The sequence below is a fragment of the Erinaceus europaeus genome, chromosome 3, assembly GCF_950295315.1.
Source record: "Erinaceus europaeus chromosome 3, mEriEur2.1, whole genome shotgun sequence".
In the NCBI taxonomy this organism is placed as follows: Eukaryota; Metazoa; Chordata; class Mammalia; order Eulipotyphla; family Erinaceidae; genus Erinaceus; species Erinaceus europaeus.
Window position 1 is genome coordinate 39,196,301 of NC_080164.1, and position 13,302 is coordinate 39,209,602.

General features: G+C 40.9%; 1 protein-coding gene across 1 annotated transcript in view; it reads right to left on the bottom strand.

The window, feature by feature from the left end:
* The window catches only part of TRAPPC12 (trafficking protein particle complex subunit 12), a 114,785-nt gene that overhangs the window by 50,111 nt on the left and 51,372 nt on the right, over nucleotides 1-13,302 (bottom strand). Inside the window, exons 4-5 of the mRNA XM_060187033.1 lie at nucleotides 11,143-11,256; nucleotides 7,801-7,939 (exon numbers count right to left, since the gene is read on the bottom strand). Of these exons, the coding sequence (XP_060043016.1) occupies nucleotides 7,801-7,939; nucleotides 11,143-11,256 (253 nt within the window). The remainder of the gene's footprint in view (nucleotides 1-7,800; nucleotides 7,940-11,142; nucleotides 11,257-13,302) is intronic.

Genomic DNA, 13,302 nt, shown 5'->3' on the forward strand with positions numbered 1-13,302 from the left:
GTCAGAAAAGGAAATGGCTACAAGAGGGGGTGGAGAGAAAAAAAAGAGTGCAAAGGTAGCAAGCTTCCATAGCAGCTGTTGGGAAGGTTCTAACCAGGCAGAGCGGGTCTCAGAAACAGTGATTATGTAAATAGACCACAGCATCAAGCAATGCAGGGGACCTGGCGTAATGACCAACAATTCTATTTATTATTTATTTATTATGACCATGGACTACAAGCTCAGAAGAACAGGGACTCAGAGGTTACACAGGCTCCTGTGCTAAATATGAAGATAACATAGGCTCTAGGTCAGATCAATGTGGTAAACAATTAATATACTTTCTTCAAGTTTGGGGCTATTCTCTGCTCTAATTCTGACACCATCTCCCCAGACAATAGTTTTGGACTATCTGTATGTTAGCTAGCAAGCTCTGGCAAAAATTACTAAAGTCATGGGCCCCATGGAACATACCTAACACAGATTTCCTAGCTTTTTTCACCCTAAGATCCCTAATTTTATCTGGCCTATTCCTATCTTTGGGTTCCTGTTTATAAAACAATCTGTCTTGCTCTCTATCTTACTGCCTTCCAGCCACCTAACTGCAGATGCTACTATGATTTCATCTTGACTTCCCTGGGCAGACGACCTCACCAATGTGTCCAGAAGCCTCATCTCTCCAGCCCTATCCCACTAGAGAAAGATAGAAACAGGCTGGGAGTAGGGATCCAAGTGCCAATGCCCATGTCCAGTGGAGAAGCAATTAAAGAAGTCAGAACTCCCACCTTCTGCACCCCAGAAAGAATTCTGGTCCATACACCCAGAGGGATAAACAATAGGGAAGTCAGGGAAGTTTCAAATAGAAGGGGATAGGACACAAAACTTGGGTGGTGGGAACTGTATAGAATTGTATCCCTGTGGTCTGGGAGGTAGCACAGTGGATAAAGCATCAGACTCTCAAGCGTGAGGTCCTGAGTTCAATGCCCAGCAGCACATGTACCAGAGTGATGTCTGATTCTTTCTCTCTTCTTATCTTCCTCATTAACAAATAAATAAAAATCTTAAAAAAAAGAATTATATCCCTATTATCTTATAATCTTGTAAATCAACAGTAAATCACTAAATATATATATATTTACAGCTGTGTCTTTCATGGCCCTCCTTCACTACTGAATGATCAGACATATTCACTGAATGCTGAATGTCTGTATCCAACAAAGAGCATAGAGCTATTATTTCTTCTTTCTTCTTTCTTCTTCTCCTTCTCCTTCTCCTCCTTCTCCTTCTGCTTCTTCTTCTGCTTCTGCCTCTCCTCCTCCTCCTCCTCCTCCTCCTCCTCCTCCTTCTTCTTCTTTTTTTACCAGAACACTGTTTGGTTCTGGCTTATGGTGGTGTGGGGGATTGATTTGGGATGTTAGAGCCTCAGGCATGAGAGTCTCTTACATAACCATTATGCTATCTACCCTCCACCCCAGCACAGTGCTTCTCACTTTCATTGTAAACAATTATTCACAGCATGACTTCAGATTTTAACATCATATTTATTCTTTTTTTCTAACTTTTAAAAAAAATATTTATTATTTATTTATTTATTCCCTTTTGTTGCCCTTGTTGTTTTATTGTTGTAGTTATTATTGTTGTTGTCGTTGTTGGATAGGACAGAGAGAAATGGAGAGAGGAGGGGAAGACAGAGAGGAGGAGAGAAAGATAGACACCTGCAGACCTGCTTCACCGCCTGTGAAGTGACTCCCCTGCAGGTGGGGAGCCGGAGTTCGAACCGGGATCCTTATGCCAGTCCTTGTGCTTTGCACCACCTGCGCTTAACCTGCTGCGCTACAGCCCGACTCCCGTTTTCTAACTTTTTAAAAAATATTTTTATTGGATAAAGACAACCAGAAATCAAGAGAGGAGGGGGAGATAGAGGAGAGAGACAGAGAGACACCTGCAGCCCCACTTCACTATGTGTGAAGCTTTTTTCTTGCAGGTGGGGACCAGGGTTTTGAACCTGGGTCCTTGTGTACTGTAATGTGAGCACTTAACCAGGTGAGCCACCACCTAGCCCTTATTCTTTACCAGAGCTATCACTGTGGTTCAGTGCCAGCACTATGAATCCACAACTCTGGGTGGCCATTTTTTTCTTTTCTTTTTTATTATTATTAGATGGAACAGAGAGAAATTGAGAAAGGAGAGGGAGATAGAGGGAGAAAAAGACAGACACCTGCAGACCTGCTTCACTACTCACGAAGCACACCCCCTCCCCCCTGCAGGTGGGGAATAGAGCACTTGAACCCAGGTCTTTGTAATGGTATTATGTGTGCTTAACCAAGTGTGCCACCACCCAGCTCCCTAACATTACATTTGTTATAAAAAAATACTGAACAAGTCCTGTAGTAAAATATTGCAGGTGACTTATTATTAAACTGGTAATTCACTGGTCCTCCCAAGAGTAGTGAGGTATGCAGGCAGATTCAGGACTAGACCATGCAATCTCAAGAGAACCTGAACTGGCTGTGCTGATGTAGGAAGGGCTGGGGTAGTTCACATCACTGTATAATCTCTTGTGAAAAACACATTTAAAAAAAAAAAAAGAGGCCTAGTACCCCTCTTATCCAATGGACTTGTTGTCCATAATTAAAATCAATAAAATAAAAGAGGCCCTTAGGGTCAGCAATGCTTTGCATGTCTGAGGTTCCGGGTTTGATTCCCAATGTTGCACTGAGGAAGAAGCGCTCTGGGGTGTGTGTGTACATGTGCGCATCTCTCTCTAACTTAAATAAAAATAAAGAAAAAATAAGGTCTTCATCCAGATATTCTAATGCTAGAAATGGGAATATTCTTTTTTTTTTTTAAAATTATTTTAAAAAGGAGACATTAACAAAACCGTAGGATAGGAGGGGTACAACTCCACACAGTTCCCACCACCAGATCTCTATATCCCATCCCCTCCCCTGATAGCTTTCCTATTCTTTATCCCTCTGGGAGTATGGACCCAAAATGGGAATATTCTATCTCCAAAAACTTGTTCTTAGATCAGAGGCAGGGGTAGATAGCATAATGGTTATGCAAAGAGATTCTCATGCCTGAGGCTCCAAAGTCCCAGGTTCAATCCCCCGCACCACCATAAGCCAGAGTTGAGCAGTGCTTTGGTAAAAAAAAAAAAAAAAAAAAAAAGATAAAAAATACAAACAATCAGAAAAATGGAGGGAGTCGGGCTGTAGCGCAGCGGGTTAAGCGCACGTGGCGCAAAGCACAAGGACCGGCAAAAGGATCCCGGTTCGAACTCCGGCTCCCCACCTGCAGGGGAGTAGCTTCACAGGCGGTGAAGTAGGTCTGCAGGTGTCTATCTTTCTCTCCTCCTCTCTGTCTTCCCCTCCTCTCTCCATTTCTCTCTGTCCTATCCAACAACAACAACAACCATAATAACTACAACAATACAACAACAATGGCAACAAAAGGGAATAAATAAATAAAATAAATATATATATAAAAAAAAAGAAAAATGGTATGCAAAGTGAAAAGCTGGAAGATTAACTAGCCTTCCCAGATTGAGGGATGTATGCTCCAAATGATAAATGTACCCCGTTCTGGCACAGAGCAAAGTAAATGGAAATCCAGCCTGAGCAGAACATGTTAACTCTGAAAGGTGAATTAATTTTGTTGTGGAAAACAAATACCAGACATTTGAAATATTATGCTGAACGTTCAATTCTGTGTCTACATGTTTGGTTATGCATTGATAAAAAGTTTCTGAACTTAATTTGAGAACTAGAAATGTGAATTTCAAGATTTTTATTTTTGGGGGGAAGGGCAGAAAATGATTCATGGCCAGTGACAATATCCATTTTCTTACAGAGGACAGGGCTGAAGGAATGGTGGATGCACATCCAATTACAGTGTTTGTGTCGTGAATTTTTGTTTAGCTTGGTAGTCCATTAGGAGTAAGTTTTGAAATAGGATGTCATGTGAAATCCTTACAGCTTAAATAACTTAAACATACAGATCTGAGTTTAGTATTATAAGAGGCACTGTGTTTATTCTACTTTATTGCTGCCAGCGCCTCACTGGGACTTCGTGGTTGCATGATTTTACCATTCCAGGTGGACTCTTGTGTGTGTATGCAGTACAAATGTAAAACATGATCTTGAGAGATGGGGCTATGCAGGAACATTATAGAAGCTATCGTGTGTGTGTGTATGTGTGTGCGTGTGTGTATTTTTTTAAGTAGTGATTTAATACTGATTTACAAAACTATAAATAACAGGGGTATAATTCTACATCATTCCCACCACTAAAGTTCTGTGTTCCTATTTTCTCCAGTGGAAACTGCAGTAGTTCTCCCAAGGTCACAGATATGGGTTGATTACTATATATTTTTACTACAGAAAATGGTCTGAAAGGGAGGGAAGATAGCTTACACTTGAGGGAGCTGGGCGGTATTGCTCTGGGTTAAGCGCACAACTATAGTAAGTGCAACAACCTGTGCAAAGATCCCAGCTTAAGGCCCTGGCTCCCCACCTGCGGGGGGGGGGGGGGTTTCACAAGCAGTTAAGCAGGTCTGCAGGTGTCTGTCTTTTTCTCCTCCTCTCTCAATTTCTCTTTGTTCCATCCAATAAAAAAAAAAATGAAAGAAAAAAAAAAAAGATAGCTCACACTTGACCATGTGTGAGGACCCAGGTTTGAGTCCTCAGCCATCACACAAGAACACTATTCACAGTGGCAGGAACAACTTCATGAATGGTGGAGTGGTGCTGTGTGTCTTTTCTTTCCTTTCTCTCTCCCTCTCTGTTTCCAGCTGAAATTATAAGGTAAGCAACAATAGCAGCCACATCAACAATTTAGTAGTCTATATAATCCTTCTGTGTCAAATCTTAAAAGGGTGTGAGAATATCGATTTAACTAGAAGATACAGTCTACTCATACCCTCCCTCTTCCCGGTGGTTCCCAAATGCCAAATGTGTGCTCTAACTGACCGCTTTATATCCTACTCAGTCAAGTCTGCACAAAAGCTTCATGCATACAGCAGGGAGAAGCAATAAATGGAGCAGGAGAGGAAAAGGGAGGACAGAGATGGAGGAATAAGGAAAAGAACTAAAGGGAAAAGGTAGCATTTAATATAGGTGGCTTTGTGAATTCCCATCACAAACTATTTATAGCTCAGTGATGGTAACCAGGATTGAGTCTATTCAGTGCTAACTGCTGTCATTCTTTCTTGAGCATAACAGAGACAGTTCCAAACACCAGAGTAAGAGAGTGCTGAGTTGGTGGAAACATGCTTTCTCTCCTTTAGGAGAGGCTGACCGTATCTATAAAATTGCTACAAATATCAGAGAAATATATAGGATGATAATGCTGTTTCTACCCTGGATGAAAATTAAGGAGAAAAAAAAACGACTTCATGTTTTTTACTCATGATTCATTACATGTCTTGTTATGAATATTCTGAATGGGTAAAAATTATGTCCAATATTTAAATAAAATATATTAGAGCTCATTCATAAAAGTTATTTATTTGTTTGTATTATTAGAGTCTCCTCTTTATAGCACATTTTAATGACTTGCTTTGCTTATAGATTGCAAACTGAAATGAAATGAATGAATCAAAATCTTACATTTATGCTTGTTACACCACAAAATGAGAAGAAAAATTAGCAAACATTCAGCACACTATTGTGGATGAATGCTAACACATTTCAGCTAAAATATATGTATGATTTATGTTTATTTCATAATTTAAATTAGCTGCTTAATGCTGCATGGCTACTATCTCCTCTTTATCTGTATCCCACTGCAATTTAATTTCGGGCGGAAGCAGATGCATGCTTCTGATTTGCACATCCTTAGGAGACAATGTCTTCAGAATTAAGGGAAAGGTTCTATAGATGAACCTGAATTTTGTTTCTTACTTAACAGTAAGTTCATGTGTCACCTCCATCAACATTCTCTTTTTCAAGTTGAGTGAACAGTGCAGAGTCTACAGTGCTCTGTCATACAGGATAGTGGTATAAAACAGATAATATCTTTATATATATATATATATATATATATATATATATATATATATATAGATGTTTGATTTTAATTTCATTTATTTATTTATTTATTTATTTTTGGGGGAATTAATGTTTTACATTCGACAGTAAATACAATAGTTTGTACATGCATAACATTTGCCCGTTTTCCATATAACAATACAACCCCCACTAGGTTCTCTGTCATCCTCTTTGGAAAAACAGGTCATATTTTTATATCTGGCGATAGTCAATGTCTAAAGAGGTCTAAGTTAGCATCAATAAGGAGCTAGAGGGTTTTTTTATTAGTCACCAAGCGGAAGTTTTTTTTTTTTTTCATGTCTTGCACTCATTCTTTCTTTCTTTCTTTTTTTTTTAAAGATTTTTATTTATTTATGAGAAAGACAGGAGGAGAGAGAAAGAACCAGACATCACTCTGGCACATGTGCTGCCGGGGATCGAACTTGGGACCTCATACTTGAGAGTCCAAAGCTTTATCACTGCACCACCTCCCGGACCATTGCACTCATTCTTAAACACCTGTGGTAAACTCAGAAGCAGCTGATACATGAATAGTCATTTTGAATATACCATTCATCTGAACATCAATAGGAGGAGAAATCAGAGCATTTCCTGCAGCTGTGTGCGTTAGACACATTAAGGGATGGCTCTCTGTGTGCACAGTTCTGAGTTTTTGGTAGCAGCATATAAAACACTCATCAACATCAGCTGCTGACCTCCAGGGTTGGCAGAAAGACTCTCAAGTGTCTCTAATGAGAAATGTCTTTAACCTTTCCATCAGAACTGTGAAGAGGTGATGACGCAGACTCATTCCTCTTTTTGGGTTGAACTTTGTTCTTTAAATATTTTGGAAGGATGTATCAAGTGGTTAATAAGTGTGGATAAGAAAAGAGAATGATGGTTTGAATCCCTAGCTCCCCACCTGCACAGCGGTGAAGCAAATCTGCAGGTGTCTTTCTCTCCCCCCTCTTCATTTCTATCTGTCTTATCCAACAACAACAATAGTAACCACAACAATGATAAAACAACAAGGGCAACAAAAGGGGAAAAAAAATAGCCTCCAGGAGAAGTGGATTCGTGGTGCAGGCACTGAGCCCCAGCAATAACCCTGAAGGCCAAAAAAAAAAAAAAAAAGAGAATGATTACGTCAGTCAGTCTTATTGTTAATTTACAAACTAGAGAAGTCTTCCTGAAGAACTGGGAGATGGCTGTACCTCTCCAGAGGTCATAGGAGGATGTGGGACCTACCCACACACCAAGTGGACTGATGAGACTCAATCTGAAAGAGATCAGCTAGAGCTCAGCTCCCCACCTACAGAGTTCATAATGGCCAGACACTTCCTGGATGGTAGGAGGTAGAAGTGAGGAGGAGAAACGCCCTCACCCATAAGGGAAAAGCAAACAAAACCAGGGACATAAGCAAAACTCAAAGATCATGAACTCAACAGCAGAACTCAGATCAACTCTGGGGAGAGAATTCACTGGACTTTGGTGGAGGGATATTCGTGTTTTTATGGGGGTAGTGGAGTATTGCCAGATCTTCCTACAGTGACAGTAGAAACAGTGGCTGTTAAATGAACAAATATTAAGCATCACAAAAGGTGCTGACTGGTGACTTATAAACTGAGTAAAGTCATGTGTAAGTGTCCAGGCTTGTTGCTAGGCTACTTAACATTGTAATTCTCTGCTACCTCCACCCCCAGAATTAAGTAAGGAAACAAAAGATACCTAATTATGTGAAAAGTGAAGAAAAATGCATTCAAAGGCATAAATCTTAATCACTTTGCCTTACCCCTTCGCCCAGGGTACACATGAGGGTAGTATTCATAATAGAGATCTGGCTGATCTAGGTTGCCAAAGGGCTCAAACTCCATTTCAGCATTCTGGAAAAGGCCCAGCTTCACCAGTAGTGCCAGTCTCACAAACCAAAGCTGAAAACACAGAAAGGAATTGGGATAATAGGTTATCTATGTATTTCAAGAACAGAAATCCTTATTCCTTATTAGCCTGGTGTCAGTTTGGCTTCTAATATATTAAACCAAAGACTCAATGTTCTTTACACATATGCCTAACCACATGCTTATAAAGATACTCAAGTGTAATATTTGACTCAATTTATTTGACAATACTAACTGAGTGGGCTATGTGTGTGAAGCAGTACCAAAGTATGAAAATCAAAGTAGAAGCCACCACTGCTCCCCAAAGGAGAGTATGATTTTGTTGGTTGGAGTAGGGTGAGAATGTAGCTGTGACGGAGAAGGCAAGCAGGGCTTTCCGTGGGCAGGTGAGGTGAGACTTTGAGTACAGGGACAGTGAGGAGAGTGGTGAACATGAGCATTCAGCTCAGAGCAGCCGGAATACAGGGCACCTTTAGGAAATGATGGGTAGCCAAATCAAAGCCTGTGGGAATTAAAAGGTTCCTTAGAAATGCTTCAATTCAACCTCGCTTAACCACTGAAGAAAATGAACTTCCAAAAGAAGTGATTATTCATAACCAGAGGAGACAGCAAATAATAGCACTAAAGGATGGCAAGGACTCAAATGGAACGAATGTATTCTTCAATCTGGTCTCACTTTACTGGCCATTATAGAACGTGTTGCCTGGAGACGTGACATTTGATTTCATGGACAATGGGAAGTAGTCATAACTTTGGAGCAAGATAGTAAGATGACCAAAACTGTGCTTTAGTAAAATTATTTAGAGGGTGCGGGAGATAGCATAGTGGTATTGTGAAAAGACTCTTCATGTCTGTGTCCCCGAGGTCCCAGGGTCAGTTCCCCATACCAGCATAAACCAGAACAGATCAGTGTCCTGGTAAAAAAAAAAAAAAGATTGGGCAGTGAGTGGCTCATCAGGTTGAACGCACATGTTATAAAGTGTAAGATTCTGGGTTTAAGCCGCTGGTCATCACCTACAGGGAGGAAACTTCATGAGCAAGGAAACAGTCCTTCAGGTCTCTCTTTCACTCTCCCTCTCTTACTCTCTTTTTTAAAAATTTTATTTATTGGGAGTCTGGCAGTAGCGCTGTGGGTTAAGTACATGTGGCGCAAAGCACAAGGACCAGTAAGGATCACGGTTCGAGCCCCCAGCTCCCCACCTGCAGGGGAGTCACTTCACAGGCAGTGAAGCAGGTCTGCAGGTGTCTGTCTTTCTCTGCCCCGCCTTCCCCTCCTCTCTCCATTTCTCTCTGTCCTATCTAACAACGATGACACCAATCACCAATAACAACAATAACTACAACAACAATTAAAAAAACAAGGGCAACAAAAGGGAAAATAAATAATTAATTAATTAAAAATGTTCATTTATTTATTATTGATTGAGACAGAAATTGAGACAAGGGGGGAGACAGAGAGGGAGAGTGAGTGGCCCGGGAGGTGGCGCAATGGATAAAGAATTGGACTCTTAAGCATGAGGTCTTGAGTTCGATCCCCGGCAGCACATGTACCAGAGTGATGTCTGGTTCTTTCTCTCTCTCTCTCTCTCCTCCTATCTTTCTCATAAATAAATAAAATTCTTTTTTAAAAAAGAGAGAGAGGGAGAGTTATAGGGAGACACTTGCAGCACTGCTTCATCACTCGTGAAGTTTTCCCTCTAAAGGTGGGGCCAGGGGCTTGAATGCCAAGTTCTCATGTGCTGTAATGTAAGCGCCTAACTAGGTATATCACTGCCTGCCCCTTTCATTCTCCTTCTCTTTCTCTCCCTTCTCTTTCAGTTTCTGTCTATATCCAATAAGTTAATACAATAACTAAGACACTTTTTTAAAAAGAAAATTATTTTGGTGGCCAATTAGCAGATAAGTGTGAATGGAGACTTGACTGTGGTTTATACAAGAGGGTGAAACAGCATTTCAGAGAGCATATCACAAGCACATGTGGTAGGCTGGCAAAAGGAGAGAGAGCATGCCTGAAAAACTGCATGTCAGATCTTCCTAGATATACCATCAAATATTCACCACGGTTTGAAGAAACTTGTGTTTTGATTCTGGGGTGGGGGGGGGAGAGTGGGTTTCTAGAGACAGTCTCCCAAAATGTAAGACCTGAGCCAGGTAGGAGTACACTGTATTGAGCACACATGTTACCAGGTACAAGATCACAGATTCAAGTCTCTGATTCCCACTTGCAGGCTTCAGGAATGGTAATGCAGGTCTGCAGGTGTTTCTCTTTCCCTCTCCCTGTTTATCTCCCTTTTTCTTATTGATTTCACTCTACCTTTATACAATTAAACACACACAGACACACACACTCTCACTCTGAAGGACTTCTGCAGTTGTCCCTTCTCATTATAAGCATTTGCATTTCCTCTCATCATAGTTATTTTTTTTTTGCCTCCAGGGTTTTTTTTTGTTTTTTGTTTTTTTTTTTGCAGGGGCTTGGTGCCTGCACTATGAATCCAGGAGGCTATTTTTTTCCTTTTGTTGCCCCTGTTGTTTATCATTATTGTTATTATCATTGTTATTGCTGTCATTGTTGTTGGATAGGACAGAGAGAAATGGAGAGAGGAGGAGAAGACAGAGAGGGGGAGAGAAAGACAGACACCCACAGACCTACTTCACCGCCTGTGAAGAGATTCCCCTGCAGGTGGGGAGCCGGAGCTCAAACTGGGATCCTTATGCCGGTCCTTGTGCTTCAAGCCATGTGCGCTTACCCCACTGTGCTACTGCCCAGCCTGTTTGCTTCTTTTTACTTGTTTTTCAATTTTTCTTTTTTTCTTGCATTCTTCTTTATCTATTTTTTTATTGTAAGAGCATGGGGTATTATTATGCTGGAGAGAGCAAATATGCAAGTTCAGAGGACAACCCCACAAAAAACCCTCTAAGCTTGGCTTTATCTCAAAACCTTGGATAAATGCATCAATTATAAGGAATACCTAACCCCCTCCCCCGCCGCCAGCCTGCACTGTGGGAGCCATACTGAGCCTCAGGGCTGCACAGGCTCCCTGGCCATGGGACAGCATGAGTGCCCCCAGGACCCACCTGTACAATCAGGGAGAACAGAAGCAGAGACATCTGCTGAGATTACATTTGGTATCTGAAAATCCTTTTATTGTTCTCATTGGCAGGAGAGGCTACAATCCCACCACCTGTGTCCCCAAATGATAAAACAGATAATTCAGCAGTGACCTGGGCATTACCTGCAATGAGTCTGCCGTGTGACTGGTTGGCAGCCCACTCTTGCCGTAGCCTTGGCCATGGGCTGTGAGAAGACGCCCACACAGGTCGACAGCAGCCCTCCAGTTTTTACAGCTCTGAAAAATACAATGGAATGCGTTACCAAACACATGGATATCCAAACATGCAGGTACTTGTGGGGAACATTTTTTAATTGTTATTAATGGTTTAATAATGATTAACAAGATTAATAAGATAACGGGTATAATTCTATACAGTTCCCACCACCAGAGTTCTGTGTCCCATCTCCTCTACTGGAAACTTCCTTATTCTTTATCTCTCTGGGAGTGTGGACCAAAATTCTTTATGAGGTGCAGAAGGTGGAAAGTCTGGCTTGCTTAACTACTTCTTCACTGGACATGGATGCTGGCAGGTCGATTCATACCCCCAGCCTGTTTTTATCTTTCCCTTGTGGGGTAGGGCTCTGGAGAGGTGAGACTTTGGGACACATTGCTGAGGTCATGTGCCCAGGGAAATCAGGATGGAATCAAAGTAGAATCAACTTGGTGGCTTGAAAGGCAGTAAGGTATAAAGCAGGTCAAACTGTTTAATAAATAGGAACCCAAAGGTAGGAATAGAGCAGATAAAATTAGGGGCCTTAATGTGGGGAGAAGCTAGGAAGTCTATTTTAGGTATGTTGGTGGGAAACTATTATAAGTGGCAATGCAGAGGCCAGACAGCTGTGGGTCCATGGAGAATGCCATTTGTCAATGTTGCACATGTAATTAGTCAAGAAGGCACTAGTTAGATACGTGATGTAAGTTCAAGATAAATTTACCATTTAATAGCATATAAGCCATATGCTCTCCTGTTTTGTTGTGATGGGCTTACCTCTTCAAATAAAAACTGACAATGGGAATGTGTTTACCAGTAAACAATTTAAAGATTTTTGTTCCCTCTGGAACATTACTCATACCACAGACATTCCCTATAATCCACAGGGACAAGGCATTGTCGAGAGGGCCCATCAAACCCTTAAGGCTCAATTAAATAAAGATAAAGGAGGAATGTACCCCCCAATATCCAGCTAGCAAAAGCCTTAACTACATTAAATCTCTTTAATATTTACAATAATTCGGACTTACCTCCTATTATTCTTCATTGGCAAACACCATCTACTCTTCCAGCTATTAAGGTCAAGTGGAAAGACCCACTCGATAAAATCTGGAAAGGGCCTGACCCTCTACTGACCATGGGAAGAGGTTTTGCATGCATTTCCCCACATAATTACTCTAAACCTGTCTGGGTTCCTGCCCGCCATGTCCGACAATACCCTCATGATGGCACTGCTATCCCTGAAGAACAAATAATACAAGAGGACTAGATGCAGGATACACCCCAGGATCCATAATATGACATTGCAGAATTTGGAAAATCTGGCTCACAGAGCCCTCTCTCCTACCTCTTCTCTGAATGTCTTATGTTATGACTGGCCAGTTGTGTTTTGTGAGTGAGTGTGTTGAATGACCAAAAATTTTTGTATGACCCATCTGCTCAGAGTACTCTAAATGCTAAAACCATTGTCACTAACATGTGTTAACTCTCTAAGTAACCTGAGTCTGTTTATAGTCCAAAGTAAAAATAGTTAAAAAACCAAAATATATATTTTAACCAAAATTGGTCTGAAGATCCTGCTGTAGAGACTGCTACGAGAAGTAACATTAGATGACCTTCAAACAAAATCATAAAGATATTTAAACCAATTATAATCTTTGAGGTATCAATTATAGTAAACTTATAGTATAGTAACTTGTTACAAGTTTTATTTTTTTCTCAAGTAAGTGATTACAGCTATCAAACCTTCATATGAAGACTCATCTGTTCATATGGTAAGGTATTAAACTATAAGAAGTTCCTCCATACACAACCTATGTGAATTAACAACATTCACATATTCCTGTACACTTAACTGGTGTATCTTGTCTTGCCACCATAGGCCTGCCTCTGTCAGCCAAAAATTTAAAGATGTTTCCCTTTATAACATCACCCATGCCACAGACATCCTTTACTACCCCCAAAGACAAATGACTGTTCCCTGGACATCACATCCACTGACTGCTTCCCTTAGACCTGAGATATGATCCCACCTCTTCATACCAATGGATACATTCCCCCTTCCTTAC